At 36.8% G+C, this 25,648-nt stretch overlaps 1 protein-coding gene across 4 annotated transcripts in view; it reads left to right on the forward strand.

Annotated features, from left to right (window-relative positions):
• The window catches only part of BABAM2 (BRISC and BRCA1 A complex member 2), a 189,588-nt gene that overhangs the window by 36,186 nt on the left and 127,754 nt on the right, over positions 1-25,648 (forward strand). For all 4 annotated transcript variants that reach the window (XM_026059471.1, XM_026059472.1, XM_026059470.1 and 1 more), the window contains 2 exons: positions 15,885-16,079; positions 21,330-21,404. In XM_026059471.1, the coding sequence (XP_025915256.1) occupies positions 15,885-16,079; positions 21,330-21,404 (270 nt within the window). The remainder of the gene's footprint in view (positions 1-15,884; positions 16,080-21,329; positions 21,405-25,648) is intronic.

Below are 25,648 nucleotides of genomic sequence, written 5' to 3' on the forward strand. Positions count from 1 at the left end.
TCTCCTAACTGTAAGTAAAAATTGATTAGCACATTGAACATAATTTAATGCTCTTAATCTTGAGCAATCTTCATATACTTCTGACGTACTAGTTGCTGGCAATCAAAACTGAATCTACAATTCATAAAAGCATGTAAATTGTATTAAAGTAGGAGTACTGTCCAAAGAGTCTCCAAGCAAATAGTAAATGCAACTGGATCTGGGGGAATTCTGACATTAAGCCTTGCTTCACTGTTCTCAGCTGCCTGAATGTCTTGTTTTTCAAGCAGAAGTCATCACATGTTGTTATATGGCTTGAGTTAGGCATTATGTTTAGCTTAAAAATGAGAACCATGTACTCTAGCATGTGTGGCTTTAATGTAGGCTGTCAGTAGACTTCCCCAAAAAAATTTGAATGGCTGCACTGCAGATAACTGTAGTCTTTCATTCAGTTTCCATAACCATAGGCTGACCTTCAAGTTAAGTTTTATCTAAATGCTGTAACAGGTGTTTAGTTAAGCAGCTAGACAGCTAAAACAAGATTCCAGAAATAATGCACTTTAAAAAGTAGATGCTGTAAGGTGAAGACTTTGTATTATGATTTTTTTCAAAGAATACCTAAATAGTTGGGCCTGCTTTTTAGCAAAGGAGTGTGATGTATTGAGCACTCCTGTCCTTATATGTTAGCAGCTAATCAACTGTTTTGTTAAATTGGTATTAGAATTACAAAATTGAGTCAAAATGCTTGTTGTAACTCAACTTTGCTTCTGTATCTTGCACAAATGCTAAAATCAGCTTGAAACTCTAGTTGAGTCTCAGTTCAGCACTGCAAAATACATGTTTCATTACAGGCACTGTAGATGGTAGTATGGTCATACTGGATATGGATACTACATATGGATGTAGTATGGTCATACTGTGTTATGAATGTGTATATCCTGATTTTTTTAGAATGGTGTCAAGATTGGTATTATATCTCAGAGGTGCAATGCTTCCTTTTAGTTTGGTTTGTCATACTGTTGTAATTATACTAAAGAGGCAAAATTCTTGATGCATGATTTTATTCATGCTCAAAGCATTACTAGAAATAAACATATGTATTCTTTTAATTTCATTAAAAATATCTCCAGCTATAGTATGCATTTGATACTTGTGTGTATAGTATGCATAAATAAAATCAGCTTCTTAGAATGTAAATAGAAACGTTCTACTCCTCTGTAGTGTTTATTCGTTTTGGATGACAAGTATTAGAAATGTATTTTAAAAACAACCTATGATTCATTCTGTTCTGATTAAAAATTCAGTTGGCACAAAACAAGATTAGTGATTGTGTACGGATGAGATTAATTTGGAGCTCATTACAATGACGCCAGTTTGAGTAACAAGAATTGTTTGTTATGTTAGCCTAGTTGATTGTTAATGTGAGCCAGTTAATGATTGAAGTGCTTATGCAAAATGTTAACCCCATTTTTCCATTTTTTTTGAAGTATATTCTGTTTGGCAAAGAAGAGACAATAGTAGTATAGGCAAGCTACCTGTCAGTTTAAGGATTTATTTTATTTTATTTATTTATTTTTAAGTATCCTGCTTCAGGGGCTCTAGTTAGTGGCCCCAGAATGATTCTGCCCCTCACTGCTGTCGGAAAGGCTTCATTAGCCCTAGTGGGGATGGAGGCAAGAGGACATTAGCATTTCCTGAAACCCAGTGAGTGCTGAATCTGTCCTTGTGGGTTAGTGTACATGGGAGTGCAGATTGCTGCACGCACAGGCGAGGAGGGGATTGCCATCGCAGAACTGCCCACAACGCTCCACTGCTCCACTCTCATTCCTGTGCACAGCACTGGAAGGATTGTTTCCCCTTGCTCCTTTGTTGTTACTCCTGCTAATACCGAGTACATATTTCAGTCTTTGGGCAGCTGATTCAGCCAACTGTTCTGCTCAAGTATATTAGCTGTCATGCTATATAAGAATGTCTTGCGTAGAACAATGTTTATTTTAAATTCTTGTGTCTTTGTAGATGTTAGACTCCAGGATATTTATCACATGGCTATATGAAGACTGTCATGAAGGCTGTATTGATTCTGTGGCTGTGTTCAAAACCTTAATTATTACTACTGTTGTCTTGTTGAGTTAGCTTTTAATGGGTAGTGAAGTGATTCCTTTAAGTATCAGTGTCATGCGCCTGACGGTAGATGAAGAACAGTTACAGAGGAGTGAGATATTTAACAGCATCAGTTGTTCCTATGCTCACATTGTTTTTTTAAAAAAAAACCTTGTATTAAATAATGCTGTTTATACTATCTTCTTCTAAAAAGTCTGGCTGTTGCATTGTTGGCAAAAATGTGGATGCTTGTTACATGTCCTAGTATGAAAGCCACTAAGTGAGGACAGTGAGCATGATGGTTTTCAGAACATTACTTTAAACAAGTGAGGGGAGTTTCTGTGCTTTGTCCAGGAAATGTGTAGGTAAGCTTRAAGTATTTTAGTGTTTCTGCTTCTTGTGCTTGCTTTATTTGGGATGTCAGCAGAAGGTTCTGTTCTTGGACCACTCACCTGCCACTCTCATACTAAAAGCTTTTAGTTATCTTTTTTTTTTTAAATTGAACATAGGGAGTTTGCAAGTGAAACAGAATGCAGGGTTGGATCCTTTATTTTATTAGAAGCTACCTTCTTATTTTGAAATTCTTCATATTCACTTTTTTTGTGTTCCCTTCTCAGTCATGTCATGACTTATATAATGATGTGTTTGATTATTTATAACTCGGTGCTATTCACTGTAGAATTTTCTAAAACAAATGTGAATTCTGGACCTTTTTATTCCCATCCTTCTGTATCAATCCTGCCTATCCATCCGTACATATGGGATGTGTGTGTATAGGGTAACCTATATGTAGGGCTAGATTCTTCACATGCGTTTAGTCACTGAGGTCAGGCTGAAGTTTGTCTGGCATGGATACACCACAGTGGCAGTGCTGGCAATCCTCCTTCCTGCAAAGCTGTGTTTTACACCATCAAAAGAGTAATTTTGTTCAGGAACTCTGCCAGCATATGGACCTTTTTGCTGGTATCATTATCATTGTTGCCATTATGGTGTGTATTTTTGTCCGTGTTTTTAAAGGACAGAACTATGCCAGTATAACATTCCTATATAGACCAAACCTGAAAGAATCTTATTTTGAATGTCTTTTTTGTCTGTTTTGAGTGCCTGACCTCCACGTATTTCCCCTAGTGAATCCTCTTTTCTTTCTTTAACCTAACTAGAAAGAGGTCTCATAGAAAACCCACAGGCAAGCTGACTTTTATTTGCCTTACTGGATTTCAAAAGAGAAATGCCCAAAGCAGGAGTTGCGGCTGGGCTGCTGCGCTTGTTCGCAGGCAGCGGGAGGCCTGCGTTGCGCAGGTTCTGCTGAGAAAGGTGCAAGGTGCTGAGGGCAGGCGATGTCCTCGGGGTCTGTGTTGTGGTGTGATTAGAGATGGAGGCTCGGCAAACAGTTTGGAAGGAAGAATGCAAGAGAGATGACAGCAAACATGTTTTGCCTCTCACCATCTCCTCTTCCTTCAAGGCATTTTTACTTCGGTAGATTATTCCTTTTTCTGCTTTGTTTAGTCTTCTGAGTTTCTCTTCTAATCTTCCCCTTTTATTTCTCCTCTCTTTGTCCAGAATTGTTAATATTTGCGAAGCTGAGAGGTGTTAGCTACCTTGTATATCTTTGTTATTTTCCACTCACACAAAATCATTGTATATATTTACGTCACTTTCTTTTCCAAAGTTTCATCATCACTTCCTAGAATAACTTACAAAAATTGGCTCTCTATTCCAAAGTGTAGGAAGAAGAGAAATCTGCTGAGTTCTGAAATTCTGCTTTAGTTAATCATAAAGTTTTAGGTTGATCGCTCCCTCCTGCCCACACCCTCTGAAGAGTAAGGGAATGTTCCCTGGGACTTGGAGGCCCAGATGAAACACTCTCTTTAAAGAAGATTCACTGCGAATAGCTGTACTTCGGCCTCCTCTGCTGAGAGACGTGAGGCTGCTACAGGGAAGAAGCGTGTAGCATTGATGCGTAGCATTTCCTGAATGAGTCCTCCTGTGTACAGACTTGTTAGCTTTGCTTCACTGCAAGCACCCTTGAGGTGTATCCTCTGTATAAAAAGTGGCACTGTCTCTGAGCTAGTGCTCCCTCATATATTTTTTTGTTATCTGTTTTTAAATTCAAGCAACTGGCCAAAACTATGGAGTCTTACCTGTCATTGTTATGAAGAAAATTAATGGTTAAACAGTTTTTTTCTCTGATGCAGTTTTATTTATTTACAAAACTTAGGTCTACTTCCCTGAACAGAAATAAATAGTTTCTTTGATTATACCTCCTAACCCTTTTTTCATCCTCTTAATCTAAAGGTTTTTGCTTCTCTTATGGCGGTTTTGCCAGTGTTTTTTTTAATGTTGAGTGTTTACTTTTTACCTTCAGTTTCTCTACTTCTTGTGTCTGGCCCCAAATATAAAGATTAATAAAAAATTTGCAGCTATCCAGTGCTGTAAGTGGTTTTATTAGCTTTTAGCTCCCTTAAAATGAGTTGTCAGTTTTGCTAATCCATAAATTGATAAATGTCCACAGTTTGGTGCTGTTGTCCATATTTAATTTGGGGGGAAGAAAATATCTGGTAAGCCAGGTAGCCTTGTCTTTCTTTCTTAAAGCTTGTTATTGTAGAATGCAAAATTCATTCTATTTGTTCTCACTAAAGGGCTTAGTAAGGAAATGTTTCTTTTTTTTTTTTTTGTCAAAGGCTTCTTTATATTTGATAATGCAATTTCTCCTTAGAATGTGGAAAATCTAGAACATTAGCTGTTATGAAAAATCTAGTTTTTCCAGTCCAGGAAATATTAGATTTAGGAAAGCAGTAAGAATGTGCATGGATGCATTTGACTGAAGGATGTCAAAGTGAGAGAAAATGTTTTGCTGCCATGCTAGCTAATATAGATCTGATAAGAAATTTAATCATTCTGTGCTGGTAAAATGAGGAAAATGATTTCATGGCTTTTTATTCATACTATTGCAATTAAAAAAAATGATTATTTTCATCCATTATAGGAGTATGACCATCTTTTCCATGATCATAGAGTTAAATGGGCCAGAATTTTGGACCAGAATAACGCTTAAATCTTAATGTAAGGGCTGAAAAAGACATGCAGTCTCATGTTTCTTTCAAGCTATGTCTGTTTGACTTAAACTTGAGCCCAGAGCATTAGCTTCTTGAGCTTCTGGATCTTCTCTTGAATCCGGTTGAATTTAGTTTCATTTCTTGGCTGGGGTGTAGCTGCTACTGGGCTTGAGAGTGTCTGCTGTCTCTTTACTAAAACCAAGTGCCTGTCTGAATGAGTACTTTCTTTTACTCCTCTAATGTCAAATCACATAGATTAGCCTGAATCCCTGATAGGGTGGAGGAGCACTTATATAGGTAGGTGTTAGTTTTAGCTGAKAGCTGAAGTATGAGCACTAACAAAATCATCTGTCATCTCGTAGTGACCAGAGTTCTTGCATGGCAGGAGGGATCTCAGGTTCGTCTCTGCAGCCTCACTCTTCTCTGACCCTACAGTCCTTCGAGACCTAAAAGACTAGAGGTAGGGCAGACTGGCATCTGGTCTGGGGTTTGAAGAATAGCTAAGCAGATAGTCAGTGAGTTGGGGCACAAGTCAAAGCTCAGGCTRTGCCTAAACCTGTAATCTGTATAAAGTCAAAGAACTGTAAGGTAGCCAGTGCCAATTTACTCTCTTCATACATCACTCAGTAACAGCCCTTTGCATAGCTGACATTTGAATGCCTTTCAAACTTGTTTTATTTCTTAATTCTTTTTAATTTTGTGCTTTATTTTATTTTATTTACTGGTCCCATTAGATACTCTCCGTTTTCAGCTTTCTGATATTCTTTTCAGTTCTCCAGAACTTTTGCCTGACTTCATGTGCAAACTCCTTAACTTTAGTAGTGCTAGGCAATCAGTGGCACTTAACAACTGTGGGACTTATCCCAGAACGTTTCTAGATTTATTTGTCCCCTGGAATCACATTTTGACATCTGATGATYTTTCAGCCCATTTATTCTTTAGGCCATGAGAATATCTGATCAAAGTGTTTCAGTTGTGTGGAATTCAAGCTTGTGCCTGGGAGGATGAGCAGTCTCAATTATATCAATATTCCATAAGGAAATCTGAGATAGACATTTCTGAGTCTGGCAGCTGAATGAACTACCTAACTTGATGCAAGCTTTCTGGTAATTTCCATTTGCTCCATTTTGCTGTATGTGAAGATTTGTTTCTGATGCACCAGTGCCTGGCTTACCACCTGTTCTTCTGGGTCTGGTGTTGCTTTCCCTATTTATGTGTTACTACCTGAGACTTCCTTTCATGGAGCCATAGTAAGTCAGGATTGCACTGAGCATTAAACCTCTTATATTTTTGTTGCCCTCTGATAGCCTGGACTCTTTGTACTTAGTCAAAAATAGAGAATCAGAATACTCAAATGTAGAGAATCAAAAATAAAGAATTTACAGGCCTTACTGATTTTAATGGGCTTAAAGTGGCACCTACATTATGTCTGTAGCAGAGGGAGAATTTTATGTTCTGGTGTTTTGCTGATGTTGCATTCTCAAAAAGAAAATGTTGCCTTGGAGTCCAGTTCAATGAACTATCTCCTTTATTCCTCTTAACTGTCTTTGAAAAGAGAAAACTGGGGGGAAGACTGCTGATTGTGAAGTGATACAGTGTCACTCTACCCTGTACTAATACATCTTGCCTTAAGGATAAGTGAAGTCTACTGACATGAACAAGAGAAAAATGTAAATTCATGAACTGTGTGGCTATGCTAGCCATCAAATATGAGGAAAAAGGGCCTTCAAGTATTCTTCAAGGGATAGCTGGAATCACTGGATCTATAAGTATTCTCGTAAGCGATGAATCAGTTGGGTCTATGACTTGCTGCCTCCTGACATCGGTTGTTCATGCCACTGGATATCTTCGCAAGGGCAGGGCAACTTGCAGTCCCTAAAGACAAAACAGAAGCTGCTCCTTTGCCTTGTCTTTCCTATCAATTTTCAGAGACGTTCCACCAGTTGTCACTTAAGAAGCTAAGCCTGACAAATATTCCACTACTTGTTCTAAAGACATCTAAATCTAGTACTATGTCCTCTGTTTTTAGAGCATGTTATTATTATTCCACTTCTGTATAAGGACATAAAGGGTTTCTAGAAATTGTGAGAAAGGTAATTATAGAAAACACTTGGAGAGAACGGTATTTTCTCAGTATATTACACTGCAATTAAAACTAAGAATGCTTTTGTCAGCAGTGCTTTTTTGGAGTCAGTAAGGTTAATTTGGTAATGCCATCATCTACTTCCCTGACTCTTCCCAGCATATTGATACGCATCACCTTTTTCTCCAAGGAGCGCAACTTCCTTTTTTCTCTTATCACTAATAGTTGCCTGGGGAAGCAAAGTGATTGAGCAAATGAAAGATTCTTCAGGGTGAAGCCCTGAAAGGTAATGTCCTATTGGCAGGAAAGTATGTGCTCTGGCATAATGTCAGATTGCCAGTTACCAGACACTGACAGCTAAATATGTTCATGTATTTATATATGGTATACCTGCTTTGGCAGGAAGTAAAGACCTTGCTAGTGGTAAGGGTAGTAGAATAAATTCCAGTTCATCGTAGTGATTTTTCAAGTAGTTGTTAGTTTAAACCAAAAATATAAAGCTGGCTGTCCCAAGCTGGCCGTATGAAGGCAGAATGTCTTTATTTGGATGTTTAGGAGCAGAATACTCATGTTGGTGTTGAGAATACTGTAACAGGAACCAGCAAACAGATAAAATCAGTGTAGTTACAACTCTTTTTGCTTCAGTTAATCAAAATATAATCATACTTTACTAAATTCTGTAGTAAAATTTGAAAAAAAAAGTTGTTATTAGAGAAACTAGCAAAAATTAAAGGATTCTGGCCCTTATGTGTAAAGATACTGGCAGAATATACTCCACTTTTTCACACAAAGTCCAGAATACTAAGAAATGGCTTGGCTTGAAGGCAGCAGCTTGTTAGCTTTCTAGAAACCCATTTACAAGTTTTAAAAAGAAAAGATCAAATCTAGCACAACCTTCCTGAATTGAGAATACATTTAAATTCATCGTATTGTGCCCTTTGAATTCAAGTTGTTGAGCCATGATAATTCATTTTTCTGTAGCAAGTCAGTCATTGCTTATGAATATGCAAGCAGAACAGACTTTTGAATTAGCTGATTACAGAAGGTCAGTTAGAAATAAGTGTTCTGTCTGATAATGCTGTTTCAGATTTGATTAAATTCTAGGCTGTGAATTCTGTTACGATTTATAATTGTAATTTTTCTACCATAATGATTAGCTTAAGTTTGGGACCCTGCAGGTTCTTTTCTTCACAAGATACTGGTGAGGCAAAGAAATATCTTTGCACACATGGTAATTTTCAAAGAAAATATTAATTTTCCCACATGGAGGAGAGCTCAATCTATGTTTTCTTTATTCTTTACTGGTCTAACTTTCGGCCTGTACTAGTTTCAAAACCTTTCCTTATTTTGCTCGTTCTTTAAATGCTTGTGTGTCTGTTTCCCTGCTATCTTCCATCTCAGTTTCTCAGCCATATCAGGTGTTTTTTTTTCTTTTTTTGAAACTGCAGAAATCTGCACCTCCAGAGCACCCTTAATGTACAAAGATCAGCTGTCCCTTACTGGTCACACAGCAGGATATAGGCATAATTCGTAGTAGCTTTTGAAAGAAGAGTCCTCTCCTTTTTCAGATGATGATACTTGAAAGGAGGTGGTGCATTCATTCTAGCTGAATGCTGAAGTGTTCTGTGTGTATTAAAAAAATATATATACTGTTTTCATTTTAGAACTGCCTTAGGTATGTAATCATTAATCAAGAATCACCTTGTGTGGCCAGCAGAAGAAATAATGGGAAACTGTAATTACTAAATGTAATGTGCTTTTTCTTAAAGCAGAGTTAGATTTCAATATAATAGATGAATATTGTTCACCTCCTGTGTACTTTCTTGGCATTTCAAGACTTTCAGGTATCTGAAATTTCAGCTGAGCATTTATGGGCTAATTTAATTTGTGTTCAATTTCTACCATCTCTCACTAAAAAAATGAAATCTGAGTATCCCAAATTTTGCTTTATACAAACTTTATTATCTATTATACATAATAGCTAGCATAGCACACAAAGCCTGTAAGTTGTTTGGTTTCATTTGCCATGACAAAAGTGCTCCTGAGTTGAATTGTTTTCATGAAATGCTAAGTCTTTACTGCTTGCTTACGCCCCAAAATGATGATTTCAAGTAGATTACTCCAGAAAGTTGTTCCAGTGGTGCTTTGGGGGAGAGCAATGAGAAGAACCTGTGAAAATAAGATGACAAGTAGATGGCATGTGGGTTTACAGTGATTGATTTGAAACTGCAGCCTGTAGGATGTTTAAGTGCTGGCTGCTAAGAAACTGAAGCCTTTAAAGTTGTTGTAACGCTCCAGCCCTGTGAACACTGTGAAAAATATCTGTTGATAGAAAGATGTGAGCATATGGCAGATAATTATCCTGTGCCTTTTCCTGTGAATGATTTTCCCATGGTGGCCCAAGAAGACTATAGCAAAGCAGGAGTTGAATCCAGATATCCCAGTTTCTAGACTGTTGTAACCACTGGACTCTAATGTCCTCTGAATGTATTTATATAGAGCATAAGTGCTGATATTGCAGTGTGATGATTTTTCTCATTTTAGGTAAAGAAAAACTTACACTGGTACTGATTTTAAGTTATCATAGTATATGAATTGTGTTCATGTGGTGTGCAGAGATGTAAACAAAATGCAAATCTGTACTTGCATTATTCTTTTTGATAATTCTGGATGAAAGATTCTGTAGAAATGCGTTACTGCTGTTATGGGCTTGAGAGGTTTTGTTTACTGACGTTTTCTTGTGAAAGGGATTGCAGTTAATTTCTTGCTTAGAAATAGAAAAGTGCACTAACTTAAAATAAGATCTTGCTGTTGTTTCCTGTAGTATAGCCAGGAAAAACAGTTACAATCTGTCTTCTTTAAAATCACATTCCTGGAAGATATTCTGGCAACCTGGATATTTAAACACATTTCAAAGAAAAACAACTTCAGATCAATTAGAAATTGTGATCTTATTTTCCTTCTGAGAGTGCAGAATTATAGTTTGCTGCAGACATTGCCTGAAGTTATGAAATAAGCAATATGCTGTTATGGAGGCTATGAATTAGCTGCTTATGGAACACAAGGTTCTCTGTGTTCCGAAAACGAGGGGAGTAGGTAATTGCTGACATTGAGTAGTTTGCACAGGGTCTTGGTTGGTTTTTTGGAAGTATAAGGGAAAGCTTGCAAAGCACAACATGTTCCAGAACAAAACTTAAACATGGTTTCTTTGCCAAAAGTTGAATATTATGGTTACTCTGTAAAGCTAGAAGTGCTGAGAAGCTACTTTGGGGTTTTTATCACTTGCCTCACCTTTTTTTTAAAAAAAAAAAGAAAAGAAAAAGAAAAAAGTCCTGTTAAGTTTGATATTATTTGGTTGCAAATTTTTTCTCTCTTTTTGGAATCCAGGCGGTATCATTGCTATTCATTTAAATGAATCACTGTAAAATGGCTTAAATTGCACTCTCTATGGGTGGCCTTATATTATCTTTGCTCTGCCTCTTTATACACACTTCAAGTAATTTTCTCAACATTGTGGACTTGTCTGATGGTCCAAAAACATTTCCCTATCAAGCTGCTCATTTATCATGTAGCCATCTTTTGAAAGGAGACAGTATCAAGAGGCAGGGAATTTGAAGCTGAATTTTGCACCCCTAAAAAATCAGTGGGAATATACTTGTTAGGGAAACTTATGCTCTTTAGTGAACTCATTTAAATTAATACCTAGCAGATCTTCAGAATAGATCTCCTGAATCATTTTGGATTTCTCCAGCATAGACACAGATTAATGGATGCTTATGGTCTACTAGTCCCTGAATTTCTCTGTTTATATTGCCATATGATGTGAGGTGGAGGGCAAAGCTAATGAATGTACATGCTATTAGTAGTTTCTCTAAAGTCTAAAAAAATTAAAGACCTCTTCTTGAAACTCATTCCACTAATGAATAAGATCAGCAATTTTAGGGTAAGCTTCTGTCACAACAGGATATTCAGCTTGCATATGGTGAACTACGTGGTCATGGATAGATAAATAGTTGGAGTGGCCGGCTTCTGTATGGCAGTAGCTACTTGTTGTGGGCACTTACCTTTCTGGCATCTGAAAATCTGGATTTCTGTCTTACTGAAGCTCTAACTCCATTAATTTTCCTATAGTCCCAGTGTAGTCCCACTGTTTTGAATTCATTCACTAATTCAAAAAATGAGGATTAGCCRGTCATTACAGATGACTGACTATTACCAGCTTCTGTCACTATAAGAAAATACATAGTTGCCTTCTCATGCCACCAACCTCCTGCTAAAATAAACTGCTCAAGATGAGGCAGAAATTGACCTTCTTTTTAGAAAATGCAAGCTACACAAGTTTCTTAACGGCCAACCAAAAGCTCAGGATTTAAATTAAGAATTAGAGCATGGAGTTTGTAGTGCTGCTAGTTGCAGTGGAGAGCATRTACACAAGTGTGAGCAGTGCCCAGCCCAAAGTGAATTTTTTTAAATGAGCCTCCATGTGCTCAGAAAAGAGCAAAGTCCTTCCACAGTATACTGAAAAAAGTGATAATAGTATTAAAAGTAGTTGTAACCATTCTCAGAATTGCATCTCAGCCTTCATATGAGGTTTGAATGAATGCAGAACTAGTTGTGGACTCACGATTTGAGTTGAATCGTACTTTTTTATTGTTTTACACTGGGCCACTTCCAGTTTAGCTGGCTAACTTTTGAATAACTTAGTTTGCACTGCAGAGTTAACTTAAAGATATCTCTTGGCAAACAGGTCAAGAAATTGGATTCAAGCCTGGATTTCTTTATTTTAAACATTGTACTGATTGTTCTGTAAGTTCTGATTAACTTTCTGGAAAGTCTGCAGAAATCTCATTTCAAATTAGAAAAGATTTATTGAGTGATATATTACTTAAGATACTGTCAGTACCCCAGCCAGTGTTCTTGCTTTATTTTGCTATAAAATTCATTTCTTTACCAATTTTAGAGCAATTTTCATTTGGAAGATGTCTTTCTCTCTTTTCAGCATGCATGAGATTTTGGTAACAAGATGTGAACATGCACATTTTGTCAGAGACAAAACGCAGTCCTGCTAAGAGAAGTAGAAGGAGATTTTGGTATAAGAGAAGCTATGGAAAGCAGCATGTCTGTTGCTATACATATTTGCTGGATGTGTCTTTAGTTGGGTTTTTCATACCTGCCAGGCTTCAACAATCTGGCTGTAGAAAATGGGTTTATGTTTATTTTCATGTTTTCAGGATTTCTTCTGAAGCAGTAACAAGGAAAACTCATGATTTTGAACTTTTATTTAGAGCATAATTCCTATGAAAGATCTGAATTTTGTGGCAAAACATGTAGCCACAGAACACAGAAACGCTGGAAGCTTGCTTCATTCTTTTAATGTTTTAAATATTTTAAAATACTGTTTCTTACAAAAAGTGTATTGGCCATTGTTAGAATACCACAGGCTTCAGACAAACCAATCGGAAAATAAAATACACAAGCTGATACGTGGGTTTTCTTTTTTTTTCTTTTTTTTTCTTCAAAGCCTTTAGTTTAAGATTTCACTCATGAAAACAACTTCCAAAGGCTAATAATGTATATGGTTCTTCATTGCTAAAGAAAATATTATTTAGAACATCTTTTTATCTCTAAAGAAGGAAGTCATTTGATTGTTGCAAGGACACTACTCTGATTGACTAAAGTGACAAATTGTATGTTTTTGGAAGGATCACTGGAATATTACAGTTGTACTGACCAGGACGTTCTACAAGGGATCAACCTGCTGGATATCAAATTCTGCTTCAGTTAGGTTTTAACACTATTTACGTTATAGGTAGCTGCGTACATTGTTGTTGATTTCAAAAATAAAAGAAGGAAGATTGAAGAAACAAAGTCTTTTGAAACAAACCATTTAAAACAAAGAACAGTATAGCCTGAATTTTTATATAATATTGAAATTGGATGACAATAAAATGATTGAAAAGTTAAGTATTTTCAGATGATCAAGTCTAGTGCTTTTGGCAAATAAGCAGCACTTAAAGGTATAGAGAAAGAAATTTCATATAGAAACATGTCAGTGTATTCAGAAGTGTTTTGTTAACTTTAAAAGTTAGATCTTGTGAAAAGAGCAGCACTTTTGAAAAGTTAATAAAATGGCTAGAAATACATTGGTCAATTGCCAAATAACAAGTGCTACAATAAAAATATGATGCTAAAGTCAGAAATTAGTGGAGGTTTAAAGAAGAACTTGTGTTACAGAAAATTCATGTAGCTATTGGATTATTATTATTATTATTTTTTTTAATCAGTGAGAATCCATTGCAACTGATGCATGTGCTAGGTGGGTAGTTGGATTATTCTCCAGGTGATGTGTTTGGGATTTTTGTTTGTTTGTTTGTTTTTTAATGGTACATACCTTATTTTCTTTTAAAATCTTCAGTTACTGAATGAGCAGTATTTAATTAGAAACCTAGAGACAAGTAATTCATTTTAAATCCTGTGGCTGATCAGCAGTACAGCGTAAACACTGTTCGGATGCAGTGCTCTTCTTCATTCTTTGAAGAGAGCAACTGCCATATTACAGCTCCAGGCTAAACAAGTGACAATGGATTTCCTCTTGCTTTTTTTTGTTCTCTGGTGTAATGTTATTTAAAAAACAAAAGGTACAGTTGCGTTTAGGTTAGTTATTAAAATATTGTTGGTCATTTCCTTTAACAGAACACTTCTATTGTGTTATACCAATGTCATTAGGAGGAAAGGTTATTCCCACTTATCTGGCTGATCAATACATACTGGCATATTACATCCTCTGGCTTTCTGGAAATGCTTTATTTGAGCAGGAGCTTGGGAACAGGAAATTTGAGGTTATACACAGTCTGGTTTCAGACTGCATGATACAAAGTGCGTTTCCTAGAAGACACTCTCCACCTAACAAATTTTCTCTCGTATTTTGCAGAATAGGATAAGCTTAAGTGGATTCAGGTTGGGAGGAAATATTTGCCAGTTGCAGATGGAAGACAGAGACTTTCAGTCTCTCTGTAGTATGTATTTTCGGACCTTACATGAACCTCATTCTATCTCAGCTCTTCTCCAGCTTCTCTGTAATATAATTCACCTTTTGAGATAGGACAATGCTGATGTTCTAATTTTACAGGTGGTTTTACTGTCTAGGAGCCAATATAGAGGATTTTTACTTCAAGCTGGAGTCAAATGTGTGACAGAGCAGTGTGTTAGCCTCTGCAGGGAGAAGCTGTAGGGTGGCGTCTGAGGCACACTGGATGGGCATCTTCCAGAATCCTAGTCAGAAGCAGAATAAGAGAATAGTTTAATCCTGTAGCTGTTCACTTAGCTGTTCACTGATACTTGTAAAACAAAGCAAATTGTGGCCAGGGCTATGTCCTATTGTGTTTCTTGACCTGAGCCCATCAGTCTCAGGTGGATCTCTGGCCTATAAATGACYGGTCTTTTTCAAATGTATACTCTAGAGGTAACTGTTCCTCTAAGTGTTCCACCCACACTCTGTAAAAGCTAAAATAAGATCTGTGTTTCTGAAGAATGAGAACACCTTCCAAAACTCTTTTCTCCTACCCATTTTCTTTTTTATGGTTGACTGATAAATATATTTTTCATCCTATTCCCAGAAGGGAGTGATGCATAGATAGATGCTGACCCAAAGCTGACCAAAAGCTGTTTGACTGTGTTAATGTGCTTATTTCAACAAAACCTGTTGAGGACCTGGGTACAAAGCACATGGGCTTTTCAGCAGTTTGAAGTTGTCTTTTGACTTTTGCATCAGAATTGTCTCGTGTCCTATCAGTTTGGAATTTAGGGTGAGTTCTCATCTGGCCTTAACATAGACCTGTTCTAGGTAAGATCAACCAGAGGCAGGAATTCATCGTGTTAGCTATGCCAACATTGAAGTAGTCGCACTGAGAGATAACGTTGCTGCTGTGTTACTGACACAGTTATCTTCAATTGTATTAATATTTTGCTTTGTGTTACTGTAGTCTGTGTCTCTTGATGTAGTGGCAAGCTTGTAACTAAAACTTGTGCTAGACAGATTGAAGAGATTTTGTGCCCGGATTGCACTTGTGTTAAGGGAAAGAGTCAAGTTAACTCTTCAGTGAAGTAAAGGTCAAGGTGAAGTAAAGCACAAGGTTGAGGCAACAGAAGAGAGCGCATTTGTCATGTCACTGTCAGTGTGGTATCCGTTAGTTGAATAACGGAGCAGATTGGTTTCCACAGCTAGTGTCAATTTGAGGTGTCACTTGGCTGACTGCTCTTTGAGTTGGATGCTATACAGGGTTGTACTTACTTGATCCATGTGTTTCGTATCAGTTTTTTTTTTATTTTATTTTTAATTCAAACTTCTGAAGTCCTCAAATGCAACAGTGTAATTCTGGGGAAGAATGGAATGCTAATTTCAGCCCATCTATGCAGAGTAGGAGCCCTGGTATCTGTTTCATGGTAGCTCCCTGTACAGACACTTATTTTGCATTAAGGCTCTTGCATGCTGTTTGACCTGGTTTCCTTCCAAAGTGTTAAATAACTTCTGCATTTAATATTATGTTTTAGCTTTGTCACACAATTTCTGCGTGTATGCATGCTTCTGGCATCGGTATGGAAGAAAGAGTGCTTATCTTTTTATTGCTGTAAATGAGTTTGGCCTCTATTCTTTTCTAATTCAACAGAATTTAGCTTCTTGGAATCCCTCAAATCCTGAATGCCTTCTGCTTGTTGTGAAAGAGCTTGTCCAGCAGTATCACCAATTTCAATGCAGCCGATTACGTGAGAGCTCTCGTCTCATGTTTGAATATCAGACTTTACTTGAAGAGCCCCACTATGGAGAAAACATGGAAATCTATGCTGGCAAAAAAAACAACTGGGTAAGCTATTAAGAATATTTCTGCTAAAACGCTTTTACTGATCCTTTCTTTTGTGTAAGTGTTGCTGTTGCCTTGGAAAAATGAGTTCTTTGTGTGCTGTGTGTATATTCATGCTTTATGTTTCCAATGGAGAAAACTCCAACTCGCTTTCTGTACTCCCTGTTTTGTCCATTGCTTTCATTCCACCACCTTGCTTGAACCTGATTTCCAGGTAAGCATCTGTTTTTCAATCTGATGTTAGTTCATCTTATTTATAGATGAACTGATAAACTGTTGAAAATTCTGTGCTGTGTTTATAGGGCAAAGTACAATGTTATGTGGAAGTCTGAGTTAGCTTAAGATTCGAGAGGCAGTATGGCTTCATTAATATGACACTCTGCCCAGGCAAATTAACCCTGCTGAGAAGTAGGATGTATTTGGGTGTGGTTCTGCCTTATGATTCAGCTGATGCGATCACTAGCTGTAGTTGCATATATCTCTCTGGCATTTGTCTAACCTGAGCTGAGTTTTTCCAGGGACCTAAATTGTGGGGGAAAAAAGGAAAAGACTAATTTTCGGCAAGAGAATATGAGGAGCTGAAACTGGCTAGAACAGTGAGTCTGTAGGACCTTGTCTTCACATGACAATCAGATGTTAAACTGGCTTATCTATTTCCTGAAATTGCATCCTTTGCCTGGGCAGGATGCCATGCTATATAGATACATCCTGTGTATGCCATTTCAGCCTACCTTGACTGTGCAGACATTTTGATCAGTGTGCAATTTTTTTTTTTTTCTTCTTTAGCTCATCTCACTCTGCCACAGACAAGCCTTGCAAAAATCACTTTTTGCCATTAGTAATGTATTTATCATGGGAAGTTGGGAGTAAGAAATATCAGGAAATGTATAGTTGTGGTTATGTTGAACACATTCCCCTCTTACTTTCAACAGCAACATACTCTCAACATATACTGCCCTTTAGAAGCACTGTCTTCTGAAATGCATGCAGTCTGAAAATCTATGAAATTTTAGCATTCCTGTTGCCAGGGCCTAGAATTCAGCTTTATGTCACTTTCATCATCCTTAAGTTATAGGTGACACAAAGATCTTTACTGTACAACCAGCAATACATATATTCCTCTGTTTTTCTTGTCATCTAGGCAGGTTTTTATTTTGAGCCATGTAAAATTTTCTTTGTCAGAGAATTTCAGATCGCTGTTTTATTTTTATAAGTCAGTATATTTCACAGAAATTAATTTGTTCTTGAGTGTTATTCTCTGTAGCTGGCATCACAAACTACTCACCACATCTGTAAATATCGTCAGAATGTTTTATTGAAATGCAGAAGGCCTTCTGTACCATATTCGGATTTTATCATCATTTTTAGCAGCTGCCAAATTGTAGTCAAGATTGTAGAAAAGTAGGGKTTTTTTTTTTCCTTTTTATGGAAAAGCCATATGTACTCAAGCCTTTGGAATCTTTCTTCAGTCTTTGGTGACTGAATAAAGATCTTCTTTTTTGGTGTTGGAAATATTATTGAGGCAAATCCTTTTAATCATTGCAGAGCTATACGAGGCTTTGCTAGTGTGTGTCTTGCTTTTAAAGTTTACATTCTCTGTCAAGAAGACTCAAAGTCACATTTGGACCAACTGCAGATTCAGTGAACCTGGTACCTAAGTGACAGAGCCTTGTGTATGCATTGCCTAAAATCATGTGGTTTTCCTTCCTGTTGTTGCCAACTGTCTTGTTAATCTTGACAATCAGCACAATAGCAGTGTTTATCTGAAAAGTAAGAGGTAACTGTGCCTTACCTCCTCTGTCTAGAAGTTATTGAAATTTGTGCTATCAAAACAAAGTAAAATAATTGTTACTGTCTCTCAGGAATCAATAGTGGCTCAATAGACCTCTGAAACAATCATCTCTGAGTGAACCTTGCACTGTGTTATTATGAAAGCAATCATTTTAAGTGCATGAATGGATTTCAAAACAAATAAACAAAACTCCAGAAAAGGCCTGAGTTCAGTGCAGTGTCTCAAAATGGAATAAATTTCCTTGTCTGTCTTTGCACCAATATCTCCAAAGTCCTGAAGTAATATCCAAGATCAGAACAGACAAACCCTTATTTAGTCCAGTATCCTCATGTTGACAGGTAGAAGCTGATACAGATGCCCATTAATTGCCTGAATCTGATCTCTCAGTGCTGTGGCCAGGACCTCCCTCTGACTCAGATAATTTGGCTTTTGGGTTGTTGAGCACCATGGACAGGGACTGCTCCCTACAGGTTCGGAAAATGTTTAGAAGTAATATGTTGCAGAATAATCTTGATTGAATGACATAAAAGATCTAGGCTGCAAGTCTTTGTTTACATCCGCATCTGAGAGATGCTGTTATTTTGTTCAGAGGCCATTCGTCTGTTCAGTGGCTGTCCRCAGTTCATCAGACTTGGCATTTTACCATAAATCTTTCTCTGGATTTTTTGGCAAATCTTGTAAGACAACTTGTCTGGGAGACAAGTCCAGAGAAGTAGCACTGTCTATAGAATCCATTTCAGTCTGAGTAAAAACTGAGTACTGTGACTGTCATCAAGGCCATCTTGGTGTTGCACACACAAAAAGTCAGTGATTTTCAAGCATATGTATATAATGCAACATCAGTGAGTTGATATTTAGCCCCAATATTAGTGTCATCAGGAAGGGTTTTGCACCTGACTTTATTATGTGCTCACTTTTTGTTTTTTAGTGTTTCTATGTGTAATTGCTTTGCATTTGTGGTATGATTGTCAGGGACAAATTGCAAGGGCACTTCCGAGCAAACTAGCAGCTGGAGGGATCACAGCATAAAACCACACAAACCCTTCTGGCAAGTGATATAACTGGTAAGGTACCACTGGCAGGATTTTGGTTGCATTSAAGATCTTGTTTTTTCTTGTTTAGTGACTGGAAGAGAGAATAAGTTATCTCTAGTTCATGCCTGATGCATAGATCAAGGAACAAATTGGCATTGATATGACCTGTGCTACATCTGCCTAACACAGCATCTTTCCCTGTATGTACTTAGTTGCTTGGGCCAAATGCTTGTTTAATTTAGGCATAAAGTAAATGAAGGTATCTAGTTCTGTAGAAGGGTTTTTTTTTTTTCCTTCCTGCTCAGTTTCATTGCATAGCAATATCGCAGAAGAGAATGCACTCATCGAACAATGATTTATATTCCTCAGCTGTCCAGCACAGCATCTTACCATGTCATTTCAGAAAGCCAGTTCCCACTCTACAGCATCCCTTTGACCTTAAATACGTTCTGAGTGAGGCTTATGCAGCTGCCTGCTGGTTTCCTTCGGCATTTTGTTCAGCCAGTTCTTTTCTGAATCAATATGCATAGCAAACAGTGTTGTCTATCATTATGGAGATTTGTGGTCTGATAGTATATCACTGGTGACAACCTTCATGTTTTGTCTTATGCTGGGCTCAGAGCAATCTGTGGATTAGCACAACTAATTGAGAGGGGAGACAAGCATACTGACAAGCTTTGTGAAGGCATATGGCAGTGTATTTCTAGTGTTTTCAATATCAGTGCAGGTGCTAAAAGAGCTTGGCTGACTGCATTCTTCTTGAGAAGCTGTTATAGCCTTTGATAAGCTGTCCCCATAGGTATGCAGACTTCTCATGATAACATCCGCTAAAGGTAGTAAAGCAGTGGCCCAAAAGGCATCCTTCTGATGTCTGCATGGATTAAAAGCCTTTGACTAGCAGTTCCAGCTTTTGGTTGAATTTGAGATGCAGACACTTGTAAATATCTGCAAAGGCAGGGTGACTAAAGTTATTTCAAAGGGCTCTCTCTGCTCTCCATTGCTGTCACAATCCTCTGCTTCTCTTCAGTGGGTTGTTGCTACATCTTATAGAAAGGATATTTTCATTACTTCAGACATTTTACAGGTTTTTGCTTACCACAAGGTACAGCTGTATATATAATAGAGATGATTCTATTTATACCTATATACTATTTACATTCACCATTTTAATGAGAATTRTAATATAGATACTCACCATAGGTGCATGTGCACTTGTTTCAACTTGTGTATTGTACATTTCTTGCTTACAGTATTTTTCTTGCTTTTTCTGGCTTCACAAAATATTTGAAATATTTAAATGAAAATTAGCTACAGATAACTGTTCAGGGAGTATTAAAGTAGTACATATGTGTTACAGCGGCAGAATAAATACTGAATATTCACATAGCTTTAATTTGTCATCACTAGGTGATAAAATAAAGTACTATATTTAAAAAAAAAATTGTATGTCATCAAGTAACTAATTAGTATATGTATGCAAATTTAGGACAATGTTAAAACTGAAAGGCGTTTGTTACCTTGTCTCAAGAGGTACTAAATTTTTCTACTTTAATGTTAATGCTTTCTGTACTGTTCATTSAAAAAGATAAATATAGTTGCTGTATAGCTACTTGATTGAATTACAAAATAAGGATGTTTTAGACAAAAAAGCTAATGTGGAAATCAGGCAAGCATTTATTTTATTCAAAAAGAATAAACTTGGTTACTCATAACCAGGTGGACAAAGTCTGGTTTTAAGGAAGTGTATGAAACAGAAAGGAAATCCTTTCTGTTTCCTTTGCATACACTTTATGCATAAAAAACAGCTATGTTTAGGGGACACTTGGCAAGTTTTCAGTTGACTAGGTGTTAAGAGTCACATAATTCTGAAAAGATATTACATAAAACCTTCTAGTTCAGTACTTTCTTCTCTACTTCAAAGGGTATTTCTTATCCATTCCTACCTTACTCAACTGAAATTTCTTCTCCTACATTTATCTACTATGTTTGTGAAGATTCCTTTGTTTTATGTATATGTTCCTATAAATTTTTTTCTTAATTTGGCTTTTAGACTATTTGCAGATCTCATCAGACCTTTGACCGGAAATGAGTACAGACAAGATGGAACTATATATAGGGCCTAACAAAGTTTCTTTTGTTTTTGTCATGCACATTGTTGCCCTTTGACTACTTTTTACTGTTGACTTACTGGCAGTGAWGTGTGCATTTATTTTTTGTAAGTCTTTTCTCATTTAATGTCTGTGAAATTGTAAAAATTTTTTTTTTCCATCCTCAGTAGTCCCATTGAGAAATGTTGTTTTAATTCTCAATCCTTTCGTTTGGTATGAACTCTTACATGTTTTCTGTTTAATATTTCATGCTCAGTACCTTCAATTTGTGATTCTGTTTTAGATACTAGGTCTCATTAGTCTTACCTTTTCTCCACAGACTGGTGAATTCTCAGCTCGCTTCCTCTTGAAGTTGCCTGTAGATTTCAGCAATATTCCTACATACCTTCTCAAGGTAAAATGAATGTCTAAACTGACAGTATTTGTGAGCGAGTATGAATTATTGAAATGTTCTTAGTAACTATTTTGACTTTCTGCCTTCCCATCTTCAAGCAACTGAAACTCCACAGTATCTAAATCTGATAGGGTTAGGTTTTGGAAAGGTGGTATTACACATAGTGTTGCTTTGCATGCCATTTTACCAGATACTAAATACATACCTATCACTCTGAAGGACCTTGCAGGATTTGTGTTGTTGTTGAAGATTGAATGCAACACAGGTATTCATATGATAGGCAGCAAGCTCTTGATCATACCCAAGGCATTCTCATAGGGAGTAAACTTGAATGTTTCCACATAAACTCTTCTAATGTGAATTTGTGGAATTTTGTGCTATATGTGTATTTGACAAGATACTTAACACAATTTTTACAAAGAAAGTAGGACTGTAGACCATAATAACAAAGAATGCGTTAGAGTATTGGTGTAGGTTGTAAAAGTGTATTCCCTTCTTTGCTTGGAAGAAAAAAACTTGTGACAAAAACTACCAACATGGAATAATTTGACTGACTGCTTATCTTCTGAGTGTTGACAATAACATGAGTGTCTTTCACAGCAGATGGACAGTCACAGTTTTAAGCAGTTATTATGGAAWCCCATCATAAGGTTAATATTACTGTATTCAGAGAAGCCAGTGACAAATCTGCATTCACTCTGTCATTAATGTCACAATAAAGTGCCAGAATTCTTGTTTCTGACAAGGTTTGAGTCAGCTGATGTTGCCAACTTCCATCTTTCCTTTCCACTGCTAAACGACATGCCTGGCTCCTTACTCAGATGTTTACTTTTAAATATTTGAAAAGGAGAAGAATAGGTACTTAGTGTTTAGCAGCTAATTTGTTGGAATGAAAATGTCAGCGTGCATTCCATGACCTCCTCTTCATCTTTGTGTTTTAAGTCTTCAGCTGTTGTTAGATCACAATTGCAAGTGTGAATCTGCACTGTTTCTCCAAATAAGCTGTCTTGAGCCAAGGACGATGAAAATAAAGGCATACACAACTACATAACTGAAATGTTTGGTTGTAGTCTGAGCTAGGTATCCTACGGCCTCCTTACGTTCTGTAGACTGCTAGCTGTTTGAATATTGACCTGCTTCTTACAATTTTCTTTCTCAAAAGCCTCTAAATATTTTCAGTCTGCTCCTGTATTCATGGTAGCATCTTTCTCCCAGCTGCTGTCTTTCATCAAGGCCTTCTGACCTCGCTTGATGGGCACATTTCCAGTCACAGGTGTAAGAGGGGCAACCAAGGGTTCTTCAGCAATGATGGTGTTAGAATCAGCATGCAGCAACAATTTACCTGGATTGCAGCATGCTCCTGATTTGCTTCTGAGAAGCCCTGTGAAAAAAGGAGGCTGAAGATGGCTAACATGAACTGTGCTGTCGGCTCCTGCCAGAACTCCAAGTTGCCATATTTTCCAGGAACAACTTTAAACTGCTCAAGAATTTCTCGGACATGTGCATACACAGTATGTTCAATAGCTTCAGTCACAGGGCTGTATCTTGCACTTCTCTTCTGCCTCTGAGGAAATTACATGACTTGTAGACTGAAAGGTGGTATATGTTTTATGTAAGTAACTGTCATCATGTAGGAATCCTGTGATAAGAGCAGATTCCACTTTATTTCTGAAGAGTAGCATTTTACTGCCTCATGCATGACAGCATACTCTTTTTTTTTTTTTTTAATTGTAATTCCCTATCCCATATTCACTAACCATCTTCCACATTCTCTAAGGAAATTTGATATACTGTGGATAAATCATCAGTGCTACACAATTGATTCCCAGAGCACTGTTCACCCCGAGTATTGGATGAATCAGTGGTCTCAAGGAAAATATGGGTATATTTGCGTGCACATAGACTGTGTGACTGTGTGACAAAGCATGCACAAAAGGTAGCAGAATCAAAGTTTCACAGTCTGCCTTTATTTTGACCTTTCTAAAATCCTAATGTCTTAGCAGCTTTAATATTCTTTAACATGTTTTCTGTATGTAATTGCCTGAATTTTTAAAACAGCAGATCCTTACTGATGGGCAGTGCACTGATGAAATCCTTAGACTTGTTATGCAGACTTCTACTTGAACTAGCAGGTTAACTGTCTGTGGTAGGAGGCTGGGGTTTAATCTGGATGAGTAGACACAGGAGAAGAAATATKTTTTTATTCTGTTAGTGTTTGTTGACAGCAGGAGAATGGTTTGACTCAAACTCCAGTTTGGACTGTGATAGAGAGTGCACTGTCGCAGTCTGTAGCACTGTAGCATGAATATTTTGCCCCTGTTGCCTTTAACTCCTTGTCTTCTGATGCTATAGGTGTATGAATGCCATCTCATATTGCAACAGTGTAAATTCAGSTAGAACTGAAACTACTCTATTGTGGTTGAAATAATTATGCTCTAGCTACTCCAAATTCATTAACCTATTAGAAGAATTTTAATTTCTTTAAGCCAGCAATGTCTCCCCCCCCTTTTTTGGGGGGGGCTGAGACTTTTGACATAAATCTTGGAATTTCATAATAAAATATGAATTTATTTCTATCATGTCTGCTTGTTATGCTGGCTACAATTCTTCCTACTGAATTATGACACGATAGGGAATCCATTGATGTAGGGGGAAAAATTTGAATATATTATCCTGAAAGGTAGAGGAACGGTCAGTAATTGAAGGCTGCTAGTGAAGAAACAGCTTAATGTTTGAGCTGCAGAGCTGAATGCTGTCTTTGAATTATTTTCTAATCTGTAGCCAGTTTTATATTGCACAGTAACTTCTCTTAAATAATTTGCCAAGTACAAACATGTGTTTTACCTTCTATGCCATGGAATTTTAATTCTTTTCTTAGGTTTAATTAATATGATTTGTATTAAAATTTGTTGAAATATTTAAAGCTCATTATTCTTGTCTCATTAATCACTCTTAGTCCCCCAATGATTTTTATTGCTCTTCTGAGTTTTCATTGATTTCGGTATGTAATCACACTACAAGTGTGACTGTTAAGCTTCGTATAATAAGATAATATTCAGGTTTAAGGAAGTGAGTATTGTATCTGTGAGTATTTTCTGTAGTGTTACAAATCTTTGGAATTCTTGAGAATATACTCCTGATTCATAAGAACTTACCCTCTCAACTTTGTATTGGTGGTGGTGGTTTTCCTCTCTGTGAAGAACAAAATTTTAGAAGTGTAACAKAAGTTGGGTTGTTAGGTACCAGAAAGGCTGTTTTACCAGGTTATTTTAAAGCTGTTTAGTGTATTAATTTTAAAATTCATTTCAAGTGAGCGTGTGTTATAAGGAAAGTAGTTAGGTATGCAAAGAAAAGCAAGAATGGCTAAAAGTGGAACATGGAGTAAGTACACTGTTCCTTCCTTTAAATTTTTAAGTTCTATTAAATATAAGTCAGATATTATTTATATGAAAACATTTGAAACTTATTGTGGGAATGACTGCAGTATATAAATCTCTTGGCATATTTGCTCATATTTGAATACAAAAGTATCATCTTTTGTTTTCCCAAGCAAATGAATAGTTCAAAAAGAAACGTTGGTTTACACTGAAAATGACATTTAGGAAAAAACACCCTTTCATATTTTTTTTCCTTCACAAAATTATACTTTATTTCTGAGGTTTTGAATTGAATGTGGATCTTCATATCCACTTTTGCTTTTTCTAATGGAATTCTATTTGACATCAATGAAAAATTTAAATGTTTTAACAACTGCAGAATCAAGTTGGTCATTCAATATGTACTGCAAGGTTCATTACTGGTAAGTCTTTCATTAAGATTCTTTTATCTGAGAGGAACATGGCTTTATTCAGGAAAATCGTTACATCTTTATCTGTTTGCTCTTATACTTTCCATTCTTTGGAGTTGGCTTTTTAATTGGCACATTCATTTTGGCTTAAATTCTTTTCTGTTGGTTGCAACATGTTTAATTTTGTCACAGTATTTTATAAATGGAATTATTCACTGTACTTACAGTTTTTGAAATTCGATCTTTAGTTCACACTTGTCTGTCTTTACAGATAACATGCATGCCACAGTACGGTAATAATAAAGGTGATGCACTTACCTTACTTGCATCTAAAATATTTCATCCAAATTTCTTTTTATCTCTGTAGTTTTGGTCAGCTGCAGGGACTTGTGTTACAGAATCACAGAATCACAGAATTGCTGAGGTTGGAAGGGACCTCTGGAGATCATCTAGTCCA

This window comes from Apteryx rowi, unplaced genomic scaffold (assembly GCF_003343035.1).
Source record: "Apteryx rowi isolate R43461 unplaced genomic scaffold, aptRow1 scaffold_158, whole genome shotgun sequence".
Classification (NCBI taxonomy): Eukaryota; Metazoa; Chordata; class Aves; order Apterygiformes; family Apterygidae; genus Apteryx; species Apteryx rowi.